The sequence below is a fragment of the Mesocricetus auratus genome, unplaced genomic scaffold (genome assembly GCF_017639785.1).
Source record: "Mesocricetus auratus isolate SY011 unplaced genomic scaffold, BCM_Maur_2.0 Super-Scaffold_100006, whole genome shotgun sequence".
Taxonomy (NCBI): domain Eukaryota; kingdom Metazoa; phylum Chordata; class Mammalia; order Rodentia; family Cricetidae; genus Mesocricetus; species Mesocricetus auratus.
Window position 1 is genome coordinate 52,438,662 of NW_024429190.1, and position 13,582 is coordinate 52,452,243.

A 13,582-nucleotide genomic window follows, 5' to 3' on the forward strand; every position below is an offset into this window, starting at 1 on the left:
TGACTTCCTCCGACTCTATCTGATGTCCCGTCTCTACCTGTCTCTCAACCTTCCCCCTCCTTCTGTGTCACCCATCCCTACCAGACTGACTTCCTCACTCTATCTGATGTCCCGTCTCCTCATTGCACTCAAGATGCAGATACCCATTCATCACCCACTCATGCACACACACGTTATTTGATAGCATGGGCTCTGGGCTCTGTGGCAAGCATGTCCCTAGGTTTTGGGGACAGAGCAGTGAACTCACCGGGTTTCTAGTGTGGAGCTGAGAGCTGAGGATAAGCAACCGAACAGAACTTGGTACATGGTGAATAGCTGAGTGGAATCCTTCGAAGCTGAGGGGCCAAGTAGCCAAGAGTTGAAAATACCCAGGGGAAAAATGCCTGTACTGAAGATATGCAGGCTTATTTATTTATTTATTTATTTATTTATTTATTTATTTATTTATTTATTTATTTGGTCACAACTGCCTAAATAATAACACAGCTAAGCAACTACTCACACTGCAGTTATATTCTTTTATGGATTCTAAGTAATCTAGAGATGACTGAAAGTCTGTGAGAAGAAACATGCAGCTTTTATGCAAATTCTGCACCAATTCCCAAGAGACACTTGAGTGCCTAAAGCATTGGGGAATCTATGGGGTGTCCTGGCATGGCAGGTGTGGATGGCCAGAGAGACAAGAAGCTTGGACCATGAATCTAAGTGGGGCCGGGCCTGGAACTGGGCTGCAGACAAAGGATGGAGGAAAGTAAGTCGCGCCTTGAATAGGGGCCACTTGTGGTTTAAGCTTCTTCTTTGTGTGAGGGAGAAGCTGCTGAGGGTTCCTGTGCTGGAACAAGCTGTTGAGAAACTTCTAGTGTCCCTGCTGAACTGTATAACAATATGTATATTGTTCTCCCTGGTGTTCTGGGGCTGGCATGTGCTGTATCTGCAAGAAGCCAGCCCTAAACTCACAAAGGGTCTGCTTGACAGTTAGATATAATAACTACTCCAAGGCAATCACCCCATCTTTTGCTTGGGGACAGAGGACAGAGGAAATGTCTCGACTCCTGGCTGCACTGCAGCCTTGGCCAATGAATACGGACGGACCTTCCTTCTATCTCCTCATCTAAGTGCAGGTAATGAGGAATCAGTGAGAGACTCTGACAAGTTACAAATAACTACCTCTCAACGGCTGATAAGAGGACAAGGTAGGGTTGAGAAATTGCTGCCTGTTTCACTCTCATTATAAAAAAACAAAACGTTAAAACAAAAACAAAAATGCTAAACTTGTATAGTTCCTTTAAATTTATTTATACTTATTTTATGTGCATTGGTATTTTGCCTACACATATTCCTGTGTGAGGGTGTCAGATTCCCTGGAACTGGGGTTACATGCAGTTGTGAGCTGCCATGTGGGTGTTGGGAATTGAACCTGGGTCTTAACCTCTGAGCCATCTCTCTAGCCCTGTCAGTCCCTTGTATACAATGGGTCTTACTAAATATTCAACATGCTGTTGTGATACATCAGCTACCCCTGTTTACCACTGAGTTACAAATACATCTTCCAATGAGCTTGTAGAGTTACACCTTCATTGGGAAACAAGTATTTTGTTGTTGCATGCTTCAAGGCTCAGTTAAGAATCAGCTTGACCAATCCTGCAGTTTTCCTACCTGGTAGTACTTAAGGTCTAGGGTAGATAGCTTTGCATTCCCAGCATATTAATAATAACTAATAGTGAACTGCACACCACGTTCCCGGCAGAGATGACCCAATGCATCACCCTTTACACTCCGTGGAATGTACGGCTCTTCTACCACCTCCATTCTGCCGAGCAAGCTTCTATCTTGGATCTAAGTTGTTTCTTTATATAGAAGCCAGTGCCTTTGTTAAATCAAGAACATGAGTCATTCGTACATTTCCTAAAAGCCATCCCATCACATTCTTCTCATCTGCTATCCATTTTCTTTTGCAATCAGGAGAAAAATGAATTAATAGTGAGAACATCTTGGTGAAAAGCCTAAATGTTCATGGCCTAGGTAGAAGGAAAATGTCTCCTGTGGTGACTGAATTCCAAGCCAAGTTTTTTTTCCTTGGTTTTTCAAGACAGGGTTTCTCTGTGACTTTGGAGGCTGTCCTGGAACTAGCTCTTGTAGACCAGGCTGGTCTTGAGATCTGCCTACCTCTACCTCCAGAGTGCTGGGATTAAAGGCATGTGCCATCACTGCCTGGCTACCAAGTTTTTTGTTTGTTTGTTTTAAACTCATTACATCTTTATTTGCATTGTTACCAACTAAGCAGTTTCTGTGTCCCTATTAATTTGGATATCAGCTCATACACAACTTCATACTTGTGAGAGTTCAGGTACATTGGAATGGACTGAGGTAGTGGCCTGAATGCGGGATTGGGTAGTATTTGATGGTACCGTAATCCTGATAATGCAGTGAGAGTCAGTGTCTTGGGCCCCAGACACAGTTTAATAGTTCTTTCTCCAGGTAACATTAGGAATGGGATGCATGATGCCATCTCTTTAGTTTACAGGCCGATACAAAACACTTCCATTTCCTTTTAGCTTAGTATGCTCATGCTCAGAAGCTCAGGGTTTGCTGAGAGGTCATTGGCTCCTGTGCAAAGACACCAAGGGTCCCCAAAATAGCCTCAGGTGGCCCTGCACTCCCAGGGGCAGAAGGAGAGGGTGAATATTATGTATGTCCAATCGACTTAGGAGTTTGAAGCCAATGGAATATGTTAAAAAATCACCTCAATTGTCTGGGTCTTTCTGAGTTTTCTGCCTGTGTGTATCTTCTGATCGTAAAATCCTGTTGAGTGTCTTGCTGTTCCGGAGGAGCCACGGCTGTGTCAGTGAGAGAGGGTGGATGGACCCGCTCTTCCTGCCAGAGAAGGGAAGAAAGGGGTCTAAAAGCCATTGTCACTTTCATGTGCTATGCCATCAGGCTTCTCATTCACTGGAGGAACTCCTAAAAACGGCCCTGTTAATAACGCAGCCATGCCAGTTCCCAATACTCAATACTCCTACAGCCTTGGAGCTCCTCTCTCTTGCGGGGAAAGCACTCTGGGAACTCACTGTCCCAAGCAACGTTGAAGCTTGAGTTTATTTTCAACTGTTATCATCAGTTGCTTGTCAAATGGATGTTGCCTGTTCCCAGAAAAAAAAAAATGACTTGGGCTGTGGTGGCAGAAGTCATGGAAACTGAAATTTCAGAACTCAGAAATGAAAAGGATTACTTCTCCCTTGCATTTGTGCATTGCATTGAGGGGGGGGATCTCCCAGAAGAGACACAAAATCTGACAGTGTATCCACAGACTGGAATCACAGAACACTACTCAAAGAGGAAAATGCGGCTCATTCTGCTGCCATAGAAACCAACCAAGGTATGAGGGGAGGGAAGAGCCTCCTTGAGGCCAGCCCTACTGCCTAGAATTTAGGACTTGAGTTTTTTTCAAAGTTACAGTTTTATGAGACAAGATGCACATGTGTGTGCATGTGCATGCACGCAGGGTAGTATCTCCTTTTATTTAACCAAACTTCCCTTCGCCTTTGTCTCGACTTTGTTTTTTCACTCTAGGGATTCTGGCTGTCTTTCAGTTGTGATTAAATCAAAAGGAAGGTGAGGGTTTTAAAGGGGAAAATCCCCATTGATACCTCACTGTGTTCCAGCGTAGCTCTTCAGGGTGGACTGCACAGTCTTGTATGCACCTGCACACACTTTGTGGCATCACTGGTGAAAGCTCCCTGTCTTGCTTTATTGTCTGTCCTGTCCCTATTTGCTTACCCAAACATCCCCCAGAAGCTCCAATGTGGCAGAATAGACTTTCTGACCTTTTCTGACCTCCTTAAGCCAGGGGCTGTTTCTGAGTCATGGTGCGCTTTAGTTAAAACGTTTGAATATATAAGCTGATTCCAAAGCACGCTGTCTCAACCCTAGTGCTGGAGACACACCTGCTGCTTCTTCAGGGTTCCATGTAGCAGACAGTCGCCATTCCTGGGTTGCAGTATTTCACAAATAATGTGGCAATGAAAGCCCAAACTGGCCAGTCATTTGGAAAGTTGGTGAGCATGCCAAAGTCTGTCTTTCTAGAAGGAGGCCACAGGAGAGAAGGTACCAGCAGGTCAGTGTGGGCATGCCACTGTGGGTGTTGGAAGATTTAGAACTCTAGAGATTCATTTGGAAAATTTCTTTAAGGGGAATCATACAGTGGGCAAAGGAAAAATAGACTTTCTGGGTTCCTTTGTGATGGCTTTACTTTTCATTTATTTTTTATTGACTATACTCCACTGTACACAGTGATATTGTTCATTAGGGTATTTTCTTTTTAAGAAATATTTTGTTTATTTTTATTTTATGTGCTTTGGTGTTTTGCCTGCAGGTATGTCTGTTTAAGGGCATCAGATCCCCTGGAAGTGTAGTTACAGACAATTGTGAGCAATTGTGAGCTGCCATGTGGGTGCTAAGAATTGAACCCTGGACTTTTGGAAGAGCAGCCAGTGCTCCTAACCACTAAGCCATCTCTCCAGCCCCCCCACCTTCCAGGCATTTTCATTCACAGATTCCTTTACTGTGTTCACCTCCCTAGATTTCCTTTTTTTTTTTTTAAGTAGTTTTAGATTTACATTAAGAGAGGAAGAGAGACAGAGGAGGAGGGGGGAGCAAGCTAGGAAGAGAGGAAAGATACTGTAGGGTCAGCCCCTGAGTGCCTAACTGTGGCCCTACCTCTCTCGTTTATTAAATCACGTTTTGCTCACAATAGCCTAAGGTGTGTCTATTTGCTGGGTCACCACAGACGGTGGGGTTGAAATAAGCCTCAAAACAAATTAAATAAAAACACAACTTGGCAAAAGCCCATGTACTTTGACACACATCAATTAGGAAGCAACCCTTGGGGATATGGGCAGAGGAGTACTCATCTGGCTCCCATGGACATGTTCTCCCGGAAGAAGGGTCCACATCGGTTTTCTGATTCTAACAATGTGTGTGCCCTGGAATCCTTCTCTGTCTCCCGAGTCTCCATCCATGGTTAGTTTTCCTCACTGGAGTGAGCACTTTGTCTTATGCTTCTGTTCCTTCATTCTGCAGCCCACTGATATTTACCAGCTTCCTCTGTCTAGGGGCAAACGCTGCTTTCAAACTAGCTCCCCCATCCTTACACATACATATGCATACATGCACACATGCAACACACAGATGTGCAACTATCCAGCCTTAATATTCCTTAACTAGAACCTATTCCTAGTCTAGGTCCTTAGTCCTACTATGTGCTCCTATAACACATGAGTTTCTTCTATCAAGGCATTTTCTCACATTGTATTAGAATTACTTGGCCACATCTCACTTTCCAATGCTTAATGTAACTGAAGTCACCAGAGTAGGCCCCAACCTCAGCACAGTGCCTGCTATACTCACAGGCCAGATGTTAAGTAAATATTTATTAAATTTACATTCTGGGATCCTAAGGACTTCCAGACACCAAATTATCTCTGGAAGCTCTCAGATCAAAGATTGACTTTAAAGATCAAAGAAGAACTCCAGATGCTCAGTGAAATATTTCTGTCTTTACTCCCCCGAATCCTCATATTTTAATCTCCTATCCTCTTATCTTTATTTAAGAAAGAGAGAGGGGGCAGAGAGAAGGAGACAGAGACAGGGAGTCAGAGAGAGATGGAGAGAGAGGGAGAGAGTGTGAGCACATTACTTGGCAACATACTATCTTCTGGCTATTTGTGACATGTATTTACGTGCGGATGTATGTGGCTGGGTGCACACATGTGTTTGAGCGACCCCGTGGAGATCAGAAGTCTATGTGGTGTGTCTATCTCAATCATTCACCATCTCATTTTTCAAGACATAATTTTGCATGAAACATAGAGCTGATTCTGATAGACTGTCTGGCCAGCAAGCCCCAAGATGGAGGTCTTCCAGTCTTCATTTCCAGGCCTGGATTATAGGTGTGTGCCATGGTGCCTGGGCTTTGCTTTTGTTTTTGTTTTTACATGGTGCTGGGGACTGAACTCTGGCCTTCATGCTTGCTCACAAAACACTTTACCAAGGGACCAACCTCCCTAGCCCTCATTTAGTTGGTTTTAAATAGCAGTGATCGCCTGCAGACTTGTGGAACTGCCTACTATGGGCTGTGTGATCATTGTGAAGATGTATGTGAAGCTCTGTTCTCTGGCTTTTACAGGAAGACGGACACAGATTCTTTGGCACTATTTCCATCTACAGGTGCAAGCGAAGCTCGTCCTCTCCCACTTTGGTTTGGGTGGGTTCTGTGTGCTCCACCATTAGCAGCAGAGCAATGCTTAGGCAGTTCCATAAAGAAGTTTTAAGGGATTGGCTTCCGTTTCCTGTCTTACGAGTGCTCGCTTATGAGAAATCATGTGTTCTGAGGCAGCCTGAGCTATGCCCAGCTCTCCCCCGCCTGGCTCCCCATTCTAGATGAAATGCAGACCTGTGAATGAAGAAGCCATCCTGGATGCCCAGGATACCCACTTGCCTGCTGTCAGATGGTGTCACCGTGAGAGACTCTGGGAAAGAACCGTGCAGTGTGTCTGGGCAAGCACGGTGAATGGGTTTGGGGTGACTTATGGGGCAGCAGTGGGTATGGTTCTTGGAAGTAAGGATCACATCTGCCTCATGTTAATGGCGCAGGATCCTCCTGTTTCCTTCAAGCTTCAGGAGTGATGGAATTACAGGTATGGTCACTTCCTTTGCTAAAATTAGAGGTAATTCCTATAGTCTGGAATACAGTCAATCCTCAATAGTATCATGTCTCCTGCTCTGGCTCTCGGCCCCCCTCCCATTTGGATTTCCAAGAAGTGATAACTAAACGCTATTATCTGAGGTTAACCAGGTACTGGTGAGGGCTACTGGGGAGACGTCTCTTAACTCACACACCTTTCTTTTTGTCATTTTCCTCAACTTTCTTTTCTCTGGGTGTGTTGTAAGTACAGCCAGTTCATTTTGACTTAAAGTAAGAATACTAAATTCAGCCTCCACGATGCAGACAGAAAAATCACAGGTTTGGTTAGTCTCATGGTAAGGAAAATGAAATATTTGAAGTTAAAATGATTCCAAGCAAAATTCCCTTTGAGAACTTTTATCATGTCTGTATGTGTGCTAAAAGCAGCCTAACAAATGCTGTAGACTACGTAATTACTTCCTATGTAAACACTATAGAATTGCAGGCTAGGGGGGCCGAGGGTTGAAAGGTACATGCTACCTGTAATTACAGCTTTGCTAAGTTTGATTTTATAGACTGGCAAAACTCAAGTTTAATTTAAGCCACACAGAAAGACATGATGCAAATTGGACATGCCCTCTTCTCCCTGACTCAGAGGGCTGACCTTCAGTCTTCAGCCTAGAAGACAGCCTTTTACAGAGACTGCTTAGCCTGTGTGCCCCATTGGATATGCTGTTTGTCCTAGAAGACTTATCAAGGCAGTTCAACGATATCTTTCTATTTCCTTCCAATTCCTTCAGCCTTTCAAACTGTTAATAGGCAGTTCATCGCAGTCTGCCCAGAGGAAGGTGGCAAATTCCACTCAAATACCTGGTGAATAAAGCCCAGAATGGAAGGCGATTCGATAGGAAACGGTGGAGATACTGGCATCAACCTCTTTGACATTTCTACCTTTAATAAGGGGTCTACAAAAGTCACAGGCTTTGCTGTCTTAGGCACTAAGATAAAAGGGCCCGAGGGTTGTAAGGGGGGGTGGTGTTGACAAGGTCTAGAAGGTTGCTGAAGTTGGGGTTTGGCCATTCTTTGACGATGCTTTTCTCTGATGACAACACTGGGGTGCTAGGCATTTTATGAGCGCTGGGCCCCACAATTTCCTTGGCATCAAGCCACTTTAAACTAACCCTTGCCTTAGGACCAGACTAAACGTGGGGCCCTTCTGCCTCCCAGTGAGCCCCACCCACAGCTACAATGACTGTTTTCTTACCATTTCACAGCTCGGGGAAGAGATGTGACTGGATGAGGGGTAGAAGCTTATTCTAGCGACATCTGGCTTGATTTTGCCTCTGGGGGTACAGCGCTTGCTTTCTGCAGAGTGTGTTCTAGTGTGCTTGCACTGTCCGCAAGAACTAAAGCAAAATGAGTATTTTGCCCCAAAGACAAATGCTACGTTTTATGGCGGGGTGGGTGTCCTCTTGTTTATGGATACAATGATGGGAAAATGTATAATCCAGGACAATACTTTGGATGCAGCCAAGTAAGAGAAAGCAAAGTCCCCAGCGCATGAGCTGAGCACCAAGCCTAACTGGGTAGTGGCCAAAGACCGGGTCGGATTCACAGGCAGGTTCCTTAGCCTCAGAGGTGGAGAAACCAGTTAGATGCTGGCACTGGTCAGCGAGGTTTAGGGGACCCAATCCAGGGAATGCCCTAGGAAGACCCGGCGGCGAGATGGACAGACAAGGATGGGTGCCCCTATACCCACCGCGGATCTGAGACCCGGCAGATATGACAGGTTTCCTACGAGCATCCGAGACCTTGTAGGCACAGACAGATTCCCCACCCGGACTTGAGACCCAGAAGACACGGACAGGTCTCTCACGCGGATCTAAGACTCGGCAGAGACGGACAGATCCTCCCACGCGGATCTGGGACCCCGTGACCCCTCAGCCACAGCTGGGGCCGCGTGCTAGCGCAGCGGGAGCCGGCTGGATCCCGCACGTTGCCGCCCTCGCGCCCGCCGCCCTGCTTTCCTCCGGTATCACGGGGCCCCGCACTCGCTCTCGGCTCCTGTGGGGGCGCAGCTTCTCTGTGCCGTCTGAAGGCGTGGCCTCGAGCAGGACGCCCGGGGATTGGCCGCCCGGGGAGGGGGCGGGGCCTGAGCCAGAGAAAACCGGCGCCGGGTCGCCTGCCACCCCAGCTGCGAGCCGGAACCGCCGAGACCCGTCTTTCCTCTGTTACTTTCTCTATCTGTCTTGCGCGCGCGGCTTCGGACCGGGTCACCCTCTCCGCGCGAGCCGCTCCTGTCCTCACTTGCTTCCCCGCGTGGTGCAGCCCGGCCGCAGCGGCGATGCGCCTCATCCAGAACATGTGCACCATCGCCGAGTACCCCGCCCCGGGCAGCGCCGCTGCCGACTACTGCCTGGGGGCTGCGGGCCGCCGGCTCGTCAAGATCGCCGTGGTGGGGGCCAGCGGCGTGGGCAAGACCGGTGAGTCCAAGCGAGGGATCCACTTGGTGGGAAGGGACGCGGGAGCCCCCCCGCCCCGCGCCGGGAGGGTGTTGCAGCGGAATCGTCTGCGCCTTCTTCATGCCCCTGCTTCAACGTAAGAGGGCCACTGGGGTCCACAGTGATCCGCCGACTTTCGGGCCGGAGTGGAACTCCAGGGTTTTGAGTCTCTGGCGGTTGTCTGGGGCAGAACGCAGAGTTAGTGACTGTAATCTCTCATGGAGTTCCGTAAGGTTAGGAAGACGTTCGCCTGCTGGAAGGCTTGTGTGGCCCAGCTGGGCTCCAAGGAAGGGCTGGGCCACAAGACCCTCCCCGCTGGCACAGCCGTAATTCACCCGGCTTCTACCCCCCTGGTGTCTGGCAGAGGGGTCAAGGAGCTACGGGGTAGGAATTTCCCTTGGTGGCCGGCTGTGACTTTCTTTGGAAGAGTTGGGTTCCAGATGGGGGCGGGGCGGAGACGCATCTAACTTAGTGGGTTAACTTGTTCTCGTTTCTCCGCCACAGCTTTGGTGGTCCGGTTCCTCACTAAACGATTCATCGGAGACTATGAACGAAATGCAGGTGAGGAAAGACACTGAGAAAAAGCCTGTTGGGATTGCTGCTCTCATTTCTCAGTGCCTTCAAGGACACTTCCTTCTGAGTGACAGTGTGGGTGAGCATCAGGGTTCTGCCACTTCCAATTCTGCACGCCACCCCCCCCACCCCCCCACCCCCAGCTGCCATCTGGCCTCATTCCATTCCAGGCCCATTCATCATTTTATCAAGTGCCCGAAAGTATTCCCAGTGGTATGCTTTGACTATAGGGACCCTAGTTGCAAGCACCCTTTTATATATAATTCGGGGTCTTTTCCTTTAAAGCATGCCTGCAAAAGCCATCAAAAACAAAAATAAACAACCAAACAACCTAACAAAACTAAAAAAAACAAAAAACACCCGCTGCCCAGCTCCTCCCCCACCCTCTCCCTCTGCTGGTCGCCTCTCAGGGGTGACCTTTAAAAGCAAAGGCCAAAGGAGGGTAGTTGTAACCCTAAAGTTCTTTTCCTTAACAAAGAGAAATAACTAGCTGAGGATTTTAGAGCGGAGAGCTCCTGAATAATGAGAAGACAAATATTTCACTCTCAGTGATTGAAAATGCCACTGTCCTAGGATGCTTTGGTACTTTCTGTGACCTGCTAGCAAATTGCTTAACTAAGTAGACTGTAGGGAGTACCTGTTGGGGATTAAGTGAAATGAACCATAAGCCATCCTGAGATAAGATATGGCAGCCTTCTGCTTTTTATAAAGAGTTGATCATCATCAGGTCACATTTTTATGCCAGGGATATTAATTGTGCATTTATTAACCATAGTTGCCTATGAATCTATTATATCCAGTGGACAAAATATGACTATTTAGAGAATGATAATGCACTAAGATAAAAACAGAAACCCTGCACAGACTGAGCCAGAAAATTTGCTTCAAGGAAATATTCTAAATGTGGAAACCCAGTTTAAAATTAGACCAGTAAGTTTCAAAAAACCCACAAACTTTGACCCACTTTTGATAAATCTACTAGCACAGGGTTAAAATTGCAGCTGGCCTTTAAACAAGATCTGAAGTAAACCATTTAAATGGAAGTGAACTACATCTGTGAGTGTGTGTGAGTGTGTGTGTGTGTGAGTGTGTGAGTGTGTGTGTGTGTGTGTGTGTGCAGGCTGTATTGCATTAAAAACAACCCACGTTTCATAAGGCTGCACATGAAGGAGGAACATGATATTTTTTTCTTTGCCTTCATAGGTAATCTGTATACCAGACAAGTCCAGATAGAGGGAGAAACCCTGGCAATCCAAGTCCAGGACACTCCAGGTGTCCAGGTGAGACACTGTGCTGCTGAGTGGGCCAAGGGGAGACCAGTGGCTGTGGTATTGTTCTCTAGTTCGTCAATTGGAAGACATGCTATGGGGAGTGTGGTCTAGACTTTTACGTGTTGTTTGACGGTTTAATAGTATCTGGCTGCTGGTCAGCCTTGGCCTGGCTAAGCTTGGGAGATTGGGGGAGGGGCAGAGCCCCTCCTGTAGGAGGGGTCACCTCAGTGGAGGGTGGGAGGGATGGGGGGCAGCAAACCAACACTTAGAATTGGCAGTGTTTCCTTCCTTCTGTTTTTATGTGTGCGCCTTTGGCGTTAAAAACCAAATATGTGGGTCCAGTCTCCAACACCCAGAATCACTTTTATGTTGCAGAAAGTTTCTCTGTAGACAAAAGAGCTCTGCTAGTATTTTTTTTTTCTCCTTCCCCGTCCTACACTGGGCAGTTATCCAGGTTTAAATGCTTCCAGCTCCTATCTTTACTTCCCCAGACTTACTGTCTAGCCAGTTAATTTCCCATTTTGTGCAACTACAAAGTCTCTCTGCGTGGAGTTCTCTGCAGGTCCATTTTCCACTTGAGTGTGGTGAAGCTGCCCTGTTATTTATTCCAGCCCCGAGCAGCTGGATCAACACATTGTCAAGAAGGCTGGTGTGTGGGGATAGAACTTGTTGATGATCCGTAACCGCCGTCATCGCTGCGCAGGGTTCTTTTGAATTCAGGGTCTGACTGAGCCGCAGCTCCGTGCAGCCCTCGCTCACTGTTCACCTTGCTCTCCCTGTCTCCTCAGGTGCACGAGAATGGCTTGAGCTGCAACGAGCAGCTGAATCGCTGCATTCGCTGGGCAGATGCTGTCGTCATTGTTTTCTCCATCACCGACCACAAAAGCTATGAACTCATTGGCCAGCTCCATCAGCATGTCCAGCAGCTTCACCCGGGCACTCGGCTACCTGTGGTGGTTGTGGCCAACAAAGCTGACCTGTTGCACATCAAGCAGGTGGACCCTCAGCTTGGACTGCAACTAGCCGGCATGCTGGGTTGCTCCTTCTATGAAGTATCTGTCAGCGAAAACTACAACGACGTCTACAACGCCTTCCACGTCCTTTGCAAAGAAGTGAGCCACAGACAGCAGCCCAGCGGCACACCCGAGAAGCGCAGGACCTCCCTCATTCCCAGACCCAAGTCACCGAACATGCAGGACCTGAAACGGAGGTTTAAGCAAGCTCTCTCTGCCAAAGTGAGGACTGTCACGTCTGTGTGAAGCGTGACTCCTGGAGGGGGTTTGGTCTTCTGGGCAGAGGGCCTGAGGTTCTTAAGCAGGACCATTGCAGGCTGGTGGCAGTTCATGGTTCTGGAAAGGGCTGCGGCAGAAGGGCCTAAGGGGCCTGTGGAATTCTGCAAATACGAAGTATTTGGAGCCCGAGAACAGATGGACAGATATGCGACTTTTCCCCTGGTCCTCTAACGTGGGGATGGGGCATGATTTTGTTTCTCACTGCCTTGGAAATGGTGGTGAGTTTCACTGAACACACTGATGTGAATTAGGGTGTCCCTGAAGAAGCGAGGAAGCATTCACAGGCTTTCTCTCCCGTCTCCATTGTTTTTTCTTCCCACAGGCAGGTTTGCTCTTCTCAGTGTCTCCAACATGCTATCTTTACAGGGTGCCTTTCTGACTTGAAGGATACCCAGATTTCTTTAAGAACAAGGAGGGACCCTCCCCACCCCATAAAGGTCAAATTCTAGGGCAAAATAGTCTGTATACAGACAGTCTTGAGCTGTGGTCTACACGAAGGTGCTGGCTCTCCTGGTGCAGGAGGGCTACACATGTTGAGTAACCGTGAAAACCTCGGCTCCGGACGCCCGACTGCGACAGTGTACAGTTGTTTGTTTGCTTTTTTTTTTTTTTTTAAACTGGCATCAGGTACAGAAAAAGTGTTAATTGATGGTGGTGTGGTTTGTGTAAATGACTCATGGCAATGACGTTGGGTTGCTTCTTAGACCTGGCTGAGTTGTGGCTATGGTTGGCTGAGATAATGAAATGCTGTCTTATAGAGTGACCAGATGCAGGCCTAGCTGCCAAATCCCCTACACAAATGCACTTTAAGGAGCCATTCATGCTTTGGCTCAAACTGTAATTAATTTATTTTATGTACAATAAATCTCTCTTTGGTAAGAGCAGCCTGCTGACTGGGGCTTTATTGAAATGTTTACCTTCTGTCTTCCAGAAAGTTCCTGATAATTAAGCATGTTGAGTCAAGGGAATGTGTCTTCCAGGTTCAATCTCTTATGCCTCACAACATGTGACCAGTGAGGTATATTTTATTATCCATATTTTGCACATTACAAAACATGCTTGCAGAACAAGTTCAATAACTGAGGGCTACCACCTACAAGCACTGTGGACTGTGATTTGGCCTTTCTGTTCCAGAGTTGTATGTCTCCGTCTCACTTGCTTCACGGTCCTCTGGGTAGACCTAAGACAGCTGTCTGTGCGAGCATCTCAACAGAGCCACCGAGGGCAAACATGCTTCGCCACAAATCAGTGCTGCTTCATGTG

The 13,582-nt window shown here is 47.4% G+C and overlaps 1 protein-coding gene across 1 annotated transcript; it reads left to right on the forward strand.

The window, feature by feature from the left end:
- The first annotated feature begins 8,863 nt into the window (after window positions 1-8,863).
- Rasl11b (RAS like family 11 member B) lies at window positions 8,864-13,203 on the forward strand. Its single transcript, XM_005080784.4, has 4 exons — window positions 8,864-9,165; window positions 9,688-9,744; window positions 10,960-11,036; window positions 11,816-13,203. Exons 1-4 carry the CDS (start codon window positions 9,027-9,029, stop codon window positions 12,284-12,286), a joined length of 744 nt encoding a protein of 247 aa, XP_005080841.1. The 5' UTR covers window positions 8,864-9,026; the 3' UTR covers window positions 12,287-13,203.
- The last annotated feature ends 379 nt before the right edge of the window (window positions 13,204-13,582 follow it).